The sequence below is a fragment of the Mauremys reevesii genome, linkage group 25 (genome assembly GCF_016161935.1).
Source record: "Mauremys reevesii isolate NIE-2019 linkage group 25, ASM1616193v1, whole genome shotgun sequence".
Taxonomy (NCBI): domain Eukaryota; kingdom Metazoa; phylum Chordata; order Testudines; family Geoemydidae; genus Mauremys; species Mauremys reevesii.
The window spans coordinates 16,187,519-16,202,738 of record NC_052647.1 but is presented as its reverse complement, the minus strand read 5'-3'; the positions used below and the strand labels follow the sequence as shown (position 1 = coordinate 16,202,738).

The following is a 15,220-nucleotide window of genomic DNA, read 5'->3' as shown; positions in this document are numbered from 1 at the left end:
TCTGCCCTGGCCTTTGCCCACTGCTGATCCCAAAGTGCTTTACCGGGCTGCCCCCCGCCAGTGTTACCCCTCGGACAGAGGGAGTTGGGGGAGTCAGTTATTCCCAAGGTCACGCTGGGAGTCAGAAATTGAACTCAGGATCCTGCTCCAGCCACTGGACCGCGCTGTCTCTCCGATAGCAGCCAGAACAACGTACTGGGGCGTTAACGAGTGGCTGCAGCTGTGTGCACCCCGCAGCCTCCGTGTTTGGCTGCACTGGGGGGTTGTGCAGACCCCTCGTGTGGAGGAGAATGCCTGGCTCTGTGCTCCATGGGGCTGCACTGTGCAGAGGAGCCCTTGGCATTCCTGCTTTGAAGACATCCCGGTTGGGCGAGTCCCCCTCCTGCCATGGCCGGGAGAGTGACGGCTCGGGCCTGGGACCCTCTGTGGCTCCCACTGCAACCCCGGGTTCTGCAGAGAGAACAAGGGGATGGGAATTCCTGCTCAAAGCAGCCCCCGTCTTCGCCGACGTTCAGCGCAGCGAGCAAGGATCCACCCCTGCAAACAGGACACAGTCCTTCCCTGAGGTGACAACCCCGGTCCCCAACCACCCTCGCCTACGACCGGTGCCTTTAATGGGACGAAATGCTCCCCAGTGCGAGGAGGGGAGCCCCTCTTAGGGTGGGAGGAAGGAGTAGGGAGGCGTTTACAGGTGAGCCAGCGAGTCTGAGGTTAGGGGAGGCTTTTCCAGGCCTCCCGGGCTGCAGAGCAGGAGACCCCCCACCCATAGGCAGGGGAGGCCTGGGGGGGCAGGGAGAGGGAGCTGGGGCAAATCTCCCAGAGTTTAAGAAGCAGGAAGGCAGGGCTGGGAGGCGATGCAGCCACCTCGGGGGAGGAGGGGGGACAGATCCTGACCAGCGCCAGTGCAGGAGCAAGGAGAACAAGACTCCTGCAGGCTATGACACTTGGAGTTCAGAACAACGGCAGCAGCGCTGGACTTTGGCCAGGCCAGCGGGGTTAGCGCCTCCATTTGTGGAAAGCCCGGCAGCCCGGTTGGGTTTTTGCATTTCCTTGGAAATGTGCCACCTCACAGCATCCTGGGGCATGACTCAAAGGGAGGCAAGGAATCACCTACTGACTCAGCAGCTTCCCACCATCCCTGGGTTTTCCCCGCTGGGCTCCCCTCCCTGGTTAGCTCCCAAGCTGGGACACCCACTAGCTCTGTTGGGGGGTGGCTGGGGGCATGGATGGCTCCAGACTCCCTCCCCAGCCGGAGCGGCTACAGGCATTGCTTGGTCCCTAACGAACTCAGGTGGCTCTGGGCACATGCCTGGGGATTGTTGGCAGGAAGTTTTGCTGAGACAACGAGATTTTGTGTCCATCACTTTGGTTAATCCAGGCACTCTACGGGGGGCTGGCGGGCGGGGGGGGGGGCCCGAGCTTGGTGCTAACGGCTCGGGGGATGCTCTGTCTCTCTCCCAGGACAGAGACGCTGCGGATCCAGCTGACAGCAGGAGATTCAACCTGCCTGGAGCATCCCTGATCACAGTGCGTCAACGTGGCAGCCATCCAGGTGAGTCTCTGGCCTGTCTCCTGGATCAGAAGCCCCTTAAAAATGGGGAGTCAAGAACCCCCCCGTTTTAGTTCCTGGGGGCCCGTCTCCAGTGCACTGGAGCTGTGTGATCGAACCCTGCATGGGGAGCCCAGTGCCCCAGTTGGTGTATTAGCCGGCGAGGTGTAACAGCACCCGGCTGCCCAGGTTCAGGAGCGGCTATAGCCCAGGGCTCCCAGGAGGGAGCGTGTCCCCCCTCTCAATGCAGAGGAGGCAAAGTGCTTGTTGGGATGAGCGAGCCCAGCACAGCTGGGGCAGAGTCATTGCCAGGCTTCCCAGTCCCCTCTCTCCTGCTGTATGAGCACTCGCTAGCCACGGGGCATCCCGGAGATTGAGCACAGACAACAGGGACCAAGGAAAAGGAGGGAGTCTTGTCCTTAGCGCAGAGTGGCTGGTAGCCAGGACGCCTGGGTTCTGTTGGTGGCTCAGGGAGGGGAGTGGGGTCTAGTGAGTTGGGTTGTGCTGGAGCCAGGACTCCGGTTTTCAATTCCTAGCTCTGGGAGGGTGGGGTCTAGTGGTTAGTGCAGGGGGACCCAGGATTCCTTGGCTTCATATTCCAGCTCTGCCACCGACAGGCTCCATTGCCTTGGGCAAGTCCCTTCCTCTATCTGTGCATACGGGGACTCGTACAGCAGGGCTAATCCTCCCTTCCCGGTGGGGATCCTGAGGCTTCCCTGCCGCCTGTGCCCTGCTGTGAGATCCTTGGCGAGGGCAGGGCCAGGCTCACTGTGCTCTGTGCTGATTGTAGATCTCTCCAGCCATCTCTCGTCTCCTCCGTTCCTGCCCCACAGCACCTGTCCACCCCCTGAGCACTGGGGAAAGGCCCATGTCATTCCACGGGGGCTGGGCCGGCTCCCCCTTGCTCATCAGCCTCCCCATGGAAAGCGAGGGACAGGGCAGCTGGGGCACAGAATTAGGGCATGTCTACACGGGGGGGGCTTGCACCAAAGTCAGTGGGGGAGCGTTACAAAGCCAAGCCTGAGGAGCAGGCCCCAGCGTTCGCCTGAAGGAGAGTTCAGCCTTCCAGCCTGGGCTGCTGCCAGGAGGTGCCCCCATATCTCCCCCCATCTGCAACCGCCACACCCCCTCCCCCAGCCCCACACCCCCCATGCCCTATGCCCAGCTGTGACCCCCCTCCCCAGCCCCACGCCCCCTCCTCCCCCCTGCGACCCTCTGTCCCCAGCCCCACATCCCAGCCCTACGCCCCTCCTCCCGCCGTGACCCCCTCCCCAGCCCCACGCCATGCCCCCTCTGCGACCCCCTCCCAGCCCCACACCCCCTCTGCCCAGCTGTGACCCCCCTCCCCAGCCCCACGCCCCCTCCTCCCCGCTGCGACCCCCTGTCCCCAGCCCCACGCCCCCTCCTCCCCGCCGTGACCCCCTCCCCAGCCCCCCACGCCATGCCCCTCTGCGGCCCCCACCCCCTCCTCCCACTGCGACCCCGCCCCAGCCTCACACCCCGCTGCGAACCCCCCGCCCCCTCTCCGTGCTCGGCCCCTCCGCCCAGCTGTGTAACTTCCCGGCCCCGCCCAGCCGCGCAGGCCCCGCCCCTCGCCGGGCTGCTGCTCACGTGGAACCAAACGCCACGCGAGCTGGGGCCTCGCTGCGCGCCCGGGGTCCTGCCGTCGCCTTAGCTGCCCGCGGCGGTGCCTGTGCCGGGCCGCCCCGCCGGAGGCCCTGGCAGCCGCTGCCGGGGCCGGAGAGACGCGGGTCCGGGCCCGGCGCTCACCGGATCCCCGGGCAGGGGCCGCGGGGCGGCGGCGGCGAGCGCGGCGGGTCAGGCGGGCGGCAGGGCAGCCCGGGGGCCGGGGCTCGGGGGCGGGCGGACTCAGCGCCCGCCGGAGGAGCGGCGGGGCCGGGACCGGTCTCAGGTGCGGGGGCTCCACGGGGTCCCTATAAGCGGTCTCTGTACGGTGTGGAGGGGGCTCTATAGGGAAGAGGGATCTCTATAAGGTGTGGGGGTCCCTATGAGGTGTGTGGGGGGCCCAGTGTGGGGGGCTCTATAGGGGGAGGGGTCCCTATAAGGTGTGGGAGGCTCTATAGGGGGAGAGGGATCTCTATAAGGTATAGGAGGTTCTATAAGGTGTGGGGGGCTCTGTAGGGGGAGAGGTCCCTATAAGGTGTGTGGGGGCCCTATAGGGGAGAGGGGGTCCCTATAAGATGTGGGGGCCCTATAGGGGAGAGAGGTCCCTATAAGGTGTGGGGGGGCCCTGTGTTTGGGGCTCTACAGGGGAGAGGGGTACCTATAAGGTGTATGGGGGGCTCTATAGGGGGGGAGGGGTCCCTATAAGGTGTATGGGGGGCCTGAGTCTAGGGTGCTCCAAGGGGATGGGTGAGGGGGGCTGACTAGGGGAGTGGGGGGGCTTTAAACAGGGTTCTATAGGAGCATCTGGGTTGGGGGGTCCCTATGGAGATCTCTGTAGGATGTATGGGGGTCCTGGGCTTGGGCAGCTGTCTAGGGGCATAACAGGGAGCTAGAGAGGTCTCTGGGGACCTCTGAGGGTGCAGAGTGTGGGGGGCCCTGGCAGGAAGTGGGGCACACTGGGGAACAGGTTACAGACCCATGGAATGAGGGTGTCAGCTGGCCCTCCCTGCCCCCCAAGGCTCCACGATGGGCTGTTGTTCCCTTCTGTCCTGGGGGGATGCTGTGACTCCAGGGCTGGTGGAGGGGACCTGCAGGCACTTTCTCCATCTCAGGAGGTTCTGTAGGAATGCCGTGGGGTGGCTGTGCCCTGGGGTGGCTGTGCCGATCCCAGTAACCAGCAAAGAGCAGCTACAAACTGCCAAACACTGGCCTCCGGCCTGCCACACAATCCCTGTTTTGTGCTCACAGCCTGAGCCCAGCAGACAAACAGCCGTGAAACAGGGAGTGGATTGTGCCACGGAGCCCTTGGTGCTGTAAATACCGGCCCAGCATTGGGGCAGGACAGAGCAATTCCTAGGACAAATCTACCAGGGGGTTAGAGCAGGATCCGGTAGGGTGAGGATTCTAAATGCTGTCGTTATCCCAGGGTAAGTTCTCTGTTACTCTGCTGTAGCCGGGCCTGTCCTGGCTAAGTCAAAGGAAGCCACCCTCGGGCTGGCATAAGCATGGAGATCATAATGGTAGAACTATGCCAGTAAAATCAGACCAGCGTTAGACACGTCTAGACGAGCCCCTAGAGGGGCTGGTGTTGGAACCGGGAGGGATTCGCTGTAGCAGAAGCCGTTTGCTTTGGTTTCCGCAGAGAGCCTGCTGGACCGCGGAGGCCCCTCGTGGCTGATCTGGAAGCACTGCAGGTCACTGTGCCAGCCTGCGGGGAAGATGAATGGCTGCGTTTCACACACACTCTGCCTGTCCCTCATCCTGGTGTCCCTGTTGAGCAATGTCCTTGCTTGGAGTAGTCAGGATCTCCATTGTGGAGGTAAAGGGGGCGTTCCCAGCTCGGTCGCTGGGTAACATTTGTACCCTAGGCCTCAGTTTCCCTATCAGCCAAACGGGGAATGGGTTAGTTAACGCTAAGTAAGGGCAGATTATTGTTAGAGCAGCAGATCCTCTCTCGGGCTCTGCCTCCCATTGGGCTGGGCACAGGGCGGACCCCTAGAAGGAGACCATCTTGTTAGTTACTGCACCAGGGTTCGTCGTTGCTCCCAGACGGACCGTGCACTATTGAACTGTTGTTGCCGACGTGCCCAGGGTCACGGGGCAGGCTGGGTAACTGCCCTTTGCTTCTCTCCCTCTGATTCACCATGTGTGACTAATGCAGCTGGGTCCTCTCTCCTCTCCAGCTTGTCGAGCCCTGGTGGACGAGCTGGAGTGGGAGATCTCCCAGGTGGACCCCAAGAAAACCATCCAGATGGGGTCGTTCCGTATCAACCCGGACGGCAGCCAGTCGGTCGTAGAGGTAGGGTGTCTTGCGCTTGCCCCGGCTGGTACCGCTCTCTAGCCCTGGGGCGGCAGGTGTCTCTGAAGGATCAGGTTTAAGAGTGGGGAGGGCTGGATGTGGAGCCAGGCGTTGTGGGGAGAGGGACGGAGAAGGGAGTGGGTTCTGAAGATCCCACTTAATTCATTTTCCTCTCCTCGAAAGACTCCAGGGTGGGCAGAGCCACCCACTGGATGAAGGGGGCTTCCTGTTCTGGAGACACGGGGATATGAAGCCAGTTTGTGATGGCCGGGAATGGCTCCTCCATAGTAGCAGCGCTTGCTCTGGAGAGGCAGCATTGGCTGATGTAGCAGGCGGCTGGCACCCAGGGCTCCTGGACTCTTCTGTTCTCGGGAGAATTTGTGGGCAGGGGGTGGGACTGGGAGTGGGGACTCCTGGGTTCTGTGCAGAGCTGCCCCTCTGGGTCACTGCATGGCCTCGGCCAAATCGTTCTTCCACTGTGTAAAGAGTGGATAGCACTGTCACTGCTCCCAGGGCGGCTCAGCCAGTGCTCGCAAAGCACGGTTACGACCGGGTTGGAGCTTGGGTGCTGCGGCCGTCGCGTGGGTGAGTGGCGAGGTGAACGCTGGCCTAGCATGTCGGATCACTGTGATTCTGCCCAGGTGCCCTATGCCAGATCCGAAGCTCACCTGACGGAGCTGCTGGAGCGGGTCTGTGAGAAGATGAAGGAGTATGGGGAGAAGGTGGATCCCTCCACCCACCGGAAAAGCTACGTCCGCGTGATCTCCCACGACGGGACCAAGATGGACCTTTCTGGGACCAAAATAGATGGGGACGTGACGTCCCGTCTGAAGTTTGCGGTGAGTGCAGAGGTGCTGGGCGTACGTGGGGCTCCCCCGATGGAGCTCAGCTGCCAGTGGAAGGGGGAATCAGCAGCCCCTGCCCTGCTGGTGCTGGGCACCGGTGAATGAGTGGGAGATACCAGGCTGCTCTCACTAGGAATGCTCCAGGGCTTAACCCTGACCCTTCTTCCTGGACTGCAGAGCACTGACACCCCCCCCCCACACACACACACAGCCTGACCACGGTGCTTTGCCACCGCAGAGCAGGCCATGGGCAGGTGGGGCTGCTGTTTCTGTGTCTGGGGCTATGCAGTTTCTCCTCTGCTGCCCCGTGTGACCCCTGAGTGCCGGGGAGGCAGGGTGCGGGTTTTCTGACACTCTCTGGCCCCCGTTGCAGTGCGAGAGTATCGCCGAGGAGTATGAAGATGAGCTCATTGAATTCTTCTCCCATGAGACCGACAACGTCAAGGATCGGCTCTGCAGCAAGCGGACCGGTAAGCGAGACTCCACTGCCGCTTGGGGCAGGGGGCTAGTCAGACAGGGAACGTAAGAACGGCCACACTGGGTCAGACCAGTGGTATCCAGCCCAGTGTCCTGGCTGCCGACAGTGGCCAATGCCAAGTGCTCCAGTGGGAATGAACAGAACAGAGAATCATCAAGTGACCCATCCCCTGTCGCCCATTCCCAGCTGCTGGCAAACAGAGGCCAGGGACACTTCAGAGCATGGTTTTGCTAATAGCCATTGATGGACCTATTCTCCATGAACTTATCTTTTTTGAAGCCTGGTATATTGGCCTTCACAACATCCTCTGGCAAGGAGTTCCACAGGTTGACTGTGCGTTGGGTGAAGAAATACTTCCTTGTGTTGGTTTTAAACAAATGGAGCCTGGAGGCTTTTGTTCGCCTCTAGATGGCTGCCTGGAGGCCACGTCCAGTCAGCAGCCACCACTCTAGGAGCGAGATGGTCTCTTGAACAGGGCGGAAGCCACTGGCAGGGTGCAGGGACGGCGAAGAATTTAGCCAGGATACCACGGCTGGTCCCCTGTATTCAATCAATGTTATTCCCCACTTCCCATCATGCACCAGTGCTGCAGCATCGCTGGTACAGCTGCAGCCCAGAGGAAGCTGCCTTCCAGTGTTGGGGAAAGTGATCCCTCTGCATCATGCTCCATAAGTTTCACTGAGACGTGGAGTCACCCACCCCGAGGCCTGGGGAGGCAGCTGGGTGTTGGACTCATCTGCACCACCTTTCCCACAACCGCACCTTCCTTCGCCAGTTCTTTCTCTCCAAGATGTCGATTTAAGGCACCTCCCTTATGCATGTTTTTGTAATTTGGACGGCCTCCCATTTTATGCCTGTTCTCGGAATCAGTGAGTTCATTAAACAGCCAAAGCAACAAGCGTGCCGCTGAGCTGTGCTGACTGCTGAAAGCAGTGGGGCGGAGTGGGGCTTGTTCACCTGGGTGAGGGACTGGGCTGGGACTCGGGAGACGTGGGTCCAATTCCTGCCTCTGCTCTAGACCTTGGTCAAGTCACTTCCCCACTCTGTGCCTCGGTTTCCCCATCTGTAACGCCTCCCTGTCGCAGAGCGCTGGCTAACTCCCCAGGTACTCTGCTGAGCGCTAGAGAGACGCCATTACAAAAAACTATTCATAAACCAGAAGGAAAGTCAGAAAGGAGCTAATGATACTTAGCTGTTACCCAGCGCACTTCGTGCGTAACCTCCGAGCCCTACACAAAGGACAACCGGGGCCATTCGCCCCATTTTACAGATGAAGAACCTGAGGCAGAGTTGGGTTGACGTGCCCAGGGTCCCCCAGCAGGTCAGTAGCAGGGCTGGGAATAGAGCCGAGGTCTCCTGATTCCCAGTGCGGTGCCCTGCCCACCGGACACTGCTCCTGGCTCTCCTATCCTGCAGCTGCTGGGTCACTCTCAGTCCTGCAGCTGTTTCACGTAGGCTGTGACTGGCCCACTGATGGGATCTGAGTCTAACTTCCACGGGCTTACGCACTTGTCAGTAACTTGCCCTTCCATCCCCTGGCCTCTCCTCGCCCTTGGGGTGTCAAACCTTCTCCAGAGACCTGCTGGGGATCTGGTGCGAGTGCTCTGCAGGAGCGTCCCGGCTCCGTGGGCTCGCTGCTCCCACCGAGGGCTGCAAGTCAGAAGATGTATTTCCCGCTGCCTTTTCTAACCACCTGCAGCTTTTGGGTGAAACTCCAGCTTGGGCCAAGCGGCTCCTCCCACAAGCAGCCCAACCTCATTTGTGTCGGGGATTCTCACTGGCTGCCAAGAGCAGTGACAGGATTGGAGCAGCCAGCTGCTGGGTGCTGTTCAGAGACTGATTTCCCCATCCCGCTAAGCTGTTTTTGGATGGCGGCCCTGGGTGCCGCCTGACCTTTGTTCGTTCTTGTCCAGGCTGTCGCAAAGGGACCCTGGCGTTACACCTCCGTCCCCGTGTCTCCCTGGCCCTGCACACCTGATAGCGCTGCCTGCCACAGCAACGTGTCAGGCTTCAGCAGAGAGCTCCTGCCCTCTGCGCTGGCTGGGTCAAAGGCCGACTTCGACAGCTCTCTTCAAACAGCCACTAACTCAAGTGTGAATGGTCGGGGTGGGGGGCAGTGAAGTGGTTCCCCCCCCCCCCTTCCCGCAGGGCACTGCTGTGCCAGCCAGTCCCTGTTCTCTGGCTGGTAGCCAGAGCTTTCAGTCCTCACGTGAGCAGCCGCCTTGTCCTTGGGCTGCACGTCCAGCCGGCCCCTTGACTGCTGTGTGCTCCAGTAAATGGCAGAGTCCCATGGTCTCCTGTGTCCTCCACCTCTAGGAGGGATGATCTGCCTCTGGAAAAATGAATGAGAGTTAAACTCCAGGTCTTAAATTGTCGATCCCATGGCCCCTTTTACGAGCGTCAGGATGTTAGCCCAGTGTCCTGGCCCCGTCCCAACTGGGCAAGTATTTTCCACTGACCTACCGCCCCCGCCCCGGTTCATTCACATACAGGCTGCTGTTTTCTTTCAAGGCCGAGGCCACTGTGATACTGTACCATGTTGAACAGCTGCTACGTCCCACCCTAGAGGTGGCTGCATTTCAGTGAGGATGAAATTCTCCAGGTAGATTAAGTGCTTTGGTGGGAAAGGTGCTAGAAATGCTGCGGTCAGCAAAGCGGCTGGGAGCCAGTCTGTGGTGTTTGGAATAATACAGACCGAGGAGCATATGGGAATCATCTTGCATGTTAAAAGGAACAGGGAAGCTGCAGGCTGCTAAGCCAGTTTGAAAGGGACCCGCTTGTGGTAGCTGCTGTCTGTTTCCTACAACTGGAGAGAAATGTTACTGAAGATCTGATTTGGAAACTGAACCAGCTTGAGGAGTGGCAGCAGAATGCTTAGACTGTAAACTCTGGGGCAAAGCCAGTTGTCTGCAGGTGTAGGAGACTCACAACAGGACCTGATCCCTGCTTTGTGGCCTCCAGGTGCGACCATCCTGTAAATAATACAGGGACATTGAGTGAGATCGAAAGGTACAAATTCCCAGCTGAGAGAAGGAAGTACTGTTTACACACGGCACAGTTAGCCGGTGGAACTCACTGCCACAAGATCAAATTGTGTAAGTTGTAAGGAATGTGAGCTCTGCTGCTTCACTGCATGAACCAACCTCTAACTCGTGAGGGGTGGGGCAGGGGGGGCAGGAGGAGATTGTCCCACAGCTGCCTCGTGTGGGGTTCTTACCCTTTCTCTGGAGCAGCTGGTGCTGGACACTGGATTGGTTGGACCTCAGCTCTGCTCCAGTCGGGTAAGTCCCATGTTCTAACAGCTTGTGCTTGAATGCGTAGATCTGTGCGACCATGCCCTGAACATCCCCCATGATGAGCTGTGAAGCGCGAAGGCCTGGATCAAACTGGACATCCCCTGTAGCGGACTCCTCCCCTACCCGCCGGCATTGCCCTGGGAACCTCGCTGTGTGTCACCTGGAAACCCCAGTCTTCGCTTGGGGCGGAAAGCAGGACAGAAGCTTCCTTTGGAGGGAAAGACGTTGTCCTTCTCCTGCCCCCTTGGGATCGCCTGACTTTCAATCTGCCCTTAGGCTGTCGATGTTTCCTCCCTCATCCCTTCCCTGAGGAGATGGACAGATGTTCCTGTAGGGTCCGGAGTCTGGATTTCACCCCTCCTTCCCCTGCCCAATTACTCTGGTGCTTTTGTCTTATTTATTTTGGTTGGGCTTCCACCGTAACTGTCATGGGGTGGGAGTGTCAGCTCTTGGGAAGAGGAAAGGGGGCCAGGAACCAGGACTCCTGGGTTCTGTTCCAGCTCTGAGAGGAGAGGAGATGCCCATGCCTGGCTCTGCCCCTCAGAGAGCATCAGGACTCTGAGTTCTAGACGGGCTGCTGGAGTGAGACCTCCCAGGTTTTATTCTGAGCAGCAATGTACTCTAGTGGCTACAGTGCTGGAGCAGGAGTCAGGACTTGGGTTCTCTTCTGGCTCTGACAACTCACTTCCCTGTGGCTTTTCTGACTGCACAGAGACTTCTCCACCATCATCCGTCCAAAGGGGACACTTCCAGCTGCCAGCAGCAGGAGCAGCGGTTATTGAGCTCAGATGACAGCCGGTGAAGACACGGCCGAGTCGGCGCTCTGCTAGCAACGTCTGCATGTGCAGGGTGGAGGGATCCAGTTTTCCAGGGGGAGTCGTGCTACTTTGAAGGGCTTGTTTTTAAATGTCTCAGGTCTGTTTCCTGAGGACCTCTTTCTAGGCTGCAGATGGCTGTGATCTCTGACTGAGGGCAGCAGAATAAACCTCTGGCCACGCTGCAGCTGGAACTGCTCGCAATGGTCCTGTTTCCCTGTGCAATGAGGGGTAGGGGGGGATTAGTCTGAGCAGTGGGTTCTGAAGGGCCCCTTTGGGGCTTAGGCCATGGGACAGTTTCCAGCACAATATTCCTGTCCAGGACAGCCAGGGCTAGGAGGGGAAGCTGTTAGCAGCTTCACCTACCCTGTGGCGACGCAGCGAATACCGAGGCAAGGGTGGTACCAGGGTTAGGCAGTGCCAGGGGCCAGCGTTTTCCGCCAGCTCCTGCTCTAGCTATGGGCGACAGCTGCCATCTTGGGGAACAGCAGGGCTTGAACGGGGGCCCTCCAGAGCCAGACGTCTACAGCTTGAGCTGAAGAGGCAGAGCTGAGACCCGCGTTCTTTGTGCAGCAGAGGACGTCGGCGAAGTCCCAGGGGCCAGGCGCTGCTGTGTGGAACGTTTCCTGAACGGGGTGGGTGGGTGTGTAGGACTAGGACTTCTGCAGCTTGAATGGCCATTAAGACACACACACACCTGGTGCCCAGGCTCGGGGCGGGGGGGTGCCCCTGCCACCCCATCCTTACTGGGGGTGACTGAGTGAAAGCTGCTGTTAATGGCCCCAAAGGGCCAGCTCTGACCGGGGGTATGTGCTGAACATGGAGGAACTCCGGCACGTGTCACCTTTCCCTGGCCAGGGGGGCAGACGCCCAGGGTCATGTCCACCCGGGCAGGTAACACGTGTCCCGTGGTCTTGTTTCCACTGGAAGAGAACAGGGCTGAGCAGAAGGAGCTCGGGCTTGGTTGGTTTTTTGCCTTTGCACCAGCCGGACCCTCCATTTATTCATTGTTCCTGGAGTGGGGGAAAGAGGGCCCTGACCCCCCCAGTCCCTCTTCCTGCGGCCGTGTCCCTGTTCCCTCCCCTTCGCCCACTGCTCCAGCTTGGCTGCTGGTGTTAACTTGCTGGAGGGGCTTGCTGGGCTGACGAGGTGTGTGGCTCCACAAGGAGTTTAACAACCTCCTGTTCCTTGCTGGGCCCGAGACACCCCCCGCTTTGTCAGCAACACACACACAGGCAATGGGGCTTCCATAGTGGCCAGTGGCTGCCCTAAATCACTTGAAGCAATAGGCTTCTCGGTGTGGTGTAATCGCCTGCCAGAGTAGGGGCACCACAAACCCCTTGGGCCCCTGGGAATGACGGGCTCCCAGGGGCACTGCACAGCCCTGTGCTGGCCTGGGGTTGTGGCTGCACCATCAGCCACAATTCGGGGCGGCTCTGACTGGCCTCCGGGCTGGTGCCGTCAGTTCCTGGCTGTTCAGGGAAGGGTTGAGCACAGGAAAAGTCCTTCCAGAGGCAGCCCTGGGAGGAGCTCTCCTGGAGTTAATCTTGAACAATGGCCAAGGCTCTCGTATGCAGCTGCTGTGCAAATTTGCCTGCCTGCCTGAGAGTTAGCGCTAGGTCTGAGCAGCCCCAGCTCGGGTCACTCTGACCTGCTTGCGGAAGGAGCGGTGGTGGTGAGCAGCTCTGCGCTCTCCAGAGGTGCTGGCCTGACTCGCAACCAGGCCAAGTATCTGCAATCACAGATCTGGGCAGGGAGTGAGGTACAGTGACCCCTCCAAGGCTGCTTCTGCTTCATGTCCCCAGAGAGCCCCGTTCAAGGGGGACTGGCTTTACCAGTGCCAGCTGCAGGGTACTTAGCACTTTGCACCCCTACAGCAATAGCTTAGTGTTCTCATTAAACACCCCAGTTCTCCTTAGAGCCTTTTCCCTCTCCGGACTCACAGCAGGTCTCGAGGGTCCCTGGCCAGCTCTTTTCCTCACAGGTTTGCTGCCATAGCATCAGCTGTGATTGTGGGATCTACCACTTTTCTGTACCTGCTGATGGATCCGGGGGAAGAAGACTTCTACCAGCAGCACTTCCAGCACTCCCTGGCCCGGAATAACAGTGTGACATCGCCACAGGGGCCTGCCCCCTGTCCCTTGTCAGTGGCTCCTGTCCTGCTGCCTTAACTGCCAAGTTTAAGCAAATATTTGAGATGTGAACAAATATTGACCCTTCCACACACCAGAAACAACCTTTTTGCTGAGCCAGCATGAGGCTCAGGAGACGAGTAGGTTGCAGCATGTTTCACTGCAAGGTCATCAGGCCAGGGCACCAGGGATTGAAAGTCAGGATCAGCTGATGGGAGCTTTGGCACCAATCTGCTGGCTCTCAGCCAAGGTCCTAGTGGGGCAGGACTCATGGTCACAGAAACCTCCCCCTGGCTGGCAGAGAGGATAAGGTCTGAATGGGCCATGGAGACTTAACTCTCCAGTAGAGCGGGTCGTTCCAGCCCCCAGCTTGTGTGTGTAGCCTGCCCTTCCTCTGTCCATGCAGCCAAAGAGAGGTTCCAGGCCTGCCAATCACCTCCCACTCTGACATCCTTTTGCTGGACCTCCCACCCTGCCCTGCTTACATTGTCTTGTGATCAGTGACCCTACTTCTTTTTTGGCCTCTCCCTTTTTCAAGAGCTCCCTGCCCCACTGCGCCCAAATAGACCAGCACCCTTTGCCAGCCCTGGATTGAGTGAGAAATTCCAAGAGAAAACTTTGCAGCTGCAAATATTTAACCCTATAGCCCAGCAACTCCAGTGAGGCAGGGAGCCCAGCATTTCTTATAGCATGTCCTAGTAGCCAGCTCTGAAATCACTGTCTCAGGGGGAACACAGATACCCGTCAGCTATGGGAATTATCCCTCTTTATACAGAGGAGGAAACTGAGGCACAGAGAGATGAACCAGTGGCAAAGGCAACAGCAGAGTTAGGAACAGAACCAAGTCCTGGCTCTCTAGACCCCACTCCCAGCTATAAATCTGATTGTGAGAGAGGGACCAGACTCGCATCAGGATTAAGCCCACGCCCCACCCATCTATCGAATCAGCCTGCTTTACTCAGTGAGTGTTGGGAAAAGCCAGGGGGTGTCCTTATGGAGTCCTAGGGGTTGGAGACCAGTTCATCCACAATCTAGGTAGGCCCAGAAAGAGCAGTTCTCCTCTCCCTTTGTCTCCCCAGGCCCTCAGCATCAGACGCTCTCAGCTGCAGTCAGAGGGCACAATAAAAAGCCTCTGCACAGAAGGGCGCTACCCACATTCCCTGCGGGAGAGGAAATTTGGAAGGGTCCTGCTGGAGTGGGAGAGCAGTGGGTGCAGCAGAGGTGAGGCAGTGTTGCAGCAAGTGGAATCCCAGACCAAAGGGCCTGATGGTTTGATCCAGGACAGCAGAGGAGGGCACTGGGCTAGGCAGAGGCCAGCAGTCAGATCTGTAACTGCAGGAGACTAACGATTTATTAGGCCTCATTTCCCCTCCCCACCAACCCCCTGTCCTGTCATGTGTTTGCCACATGTAGCGCATCAGACCATATGGGCAGTGCCCTTGGAGTCATCTCAGTGCATTGCCCAGCGTAGCACTGAGCAGCAGCGTGCTCACACCTCTAAGGACAATGCACTCAGTAAACCCCAATCCCAGCTGCATGTCCAGGGGCGGAGAATCCACGAATGACTCCGAGCTCAGGTGAGGTGCTGAAAATCAAGCTGTGATTTTGTCCAGCCTCAGATGGGGACTTGCACTCGGGACCCTAGAACTGGGGCTTCGTGCTCTGTTCTCCAGGCGAGCATGTAACTCGGGAGTCGTGTGTGCATGGAAAGGAGACCGCGAGAACTCCAGCCTGTTCTCCCAAAGCTGTATTGGCTCTGCAGGGCTGCAGCTTTCCGTTCACAAACTAGGCACACGTGGCATTGAAGATGCAGGGAGGAACAGGCACCTGTTACATTTTTAGAGTGGCTGGTATGACCCTGACATCCTGAGCAGGAAATGCACTGTTGTTGCCTTTCACAGCGTGGGCAGCAGGATTCTGACACATAAGGACCATATTGATACCTTACCAGACGCCAGACAGAACTGTGCTTAGTGAATTAAATGTCTTAAAACTTAGTTCTTTCTTACCTTTGTATCTTGGTTGATTTTCCATTCCAGTTATTCCACTCTATTCAGCTCCAGCGGTTACGGGCTGAAGGGCGATTCTTGACTGCATTTTAGGACTATGCGACATAACAGGCCTACTCCAATATAAGTCCCTGTTGCTGGGATACGGAGCCAGCGCCGGTCTGACTTTAG

At 58.7% G+C, this 15,220-nt stretch overlaps 1 protein-coding gene across 3 annotated transcripts; it reads left to right on the top strand.

Annotated features, from left to right (window-relative positions):
• The first annotated feature begins 93 nt into the window (after nucleotides 1–93).
• On the top strand, nucleotides 94–11,825 carry CNPY2 (canopy FGF signaling regulator 2). Of its 3 annotated transcripts, none has more exons than XM_039515116.1 (7): nucleotides 94–566; nucleotides 1,462–1,552; nucleotides 4,818–4,994; nucleotides 5,359–5,474; nucleotides 6,116–6,313; nucleotides 6,693–6,789; nucleotides 10,806–11,825. In XM_039515116.1, exons 1-7 carry the CDS (start codon nucleotides 291–293, stop codon nucleotides 10,883–10,885), a joined length of 1,035 nt encoding a protein of 344 aa, XP_039371050.1. In that variant the 5' UTR covers nucleotides 94–290; the 3' UTR covers nucleotides 10,886–11,825. The 3 variants fall into 3 exon arrangements, with proteins under 3 accessions (XP_039371050.1, XP_039371051.1, XP_039371052.1); XM_039515117.1 differs by lacking the exon at nucleotides 10,806–11,825 and adding an exon at nucleotides 10,119–10,564 and having other exon boundaries at nucleotides 120–566; XM_039515118.1 differs by having other exon boundaries at nucleotides 353–566; nucleotides 1,467–1,552.
• Nucleotides 11,826–15,220: the final 3,395 nt, after the last annotated feature.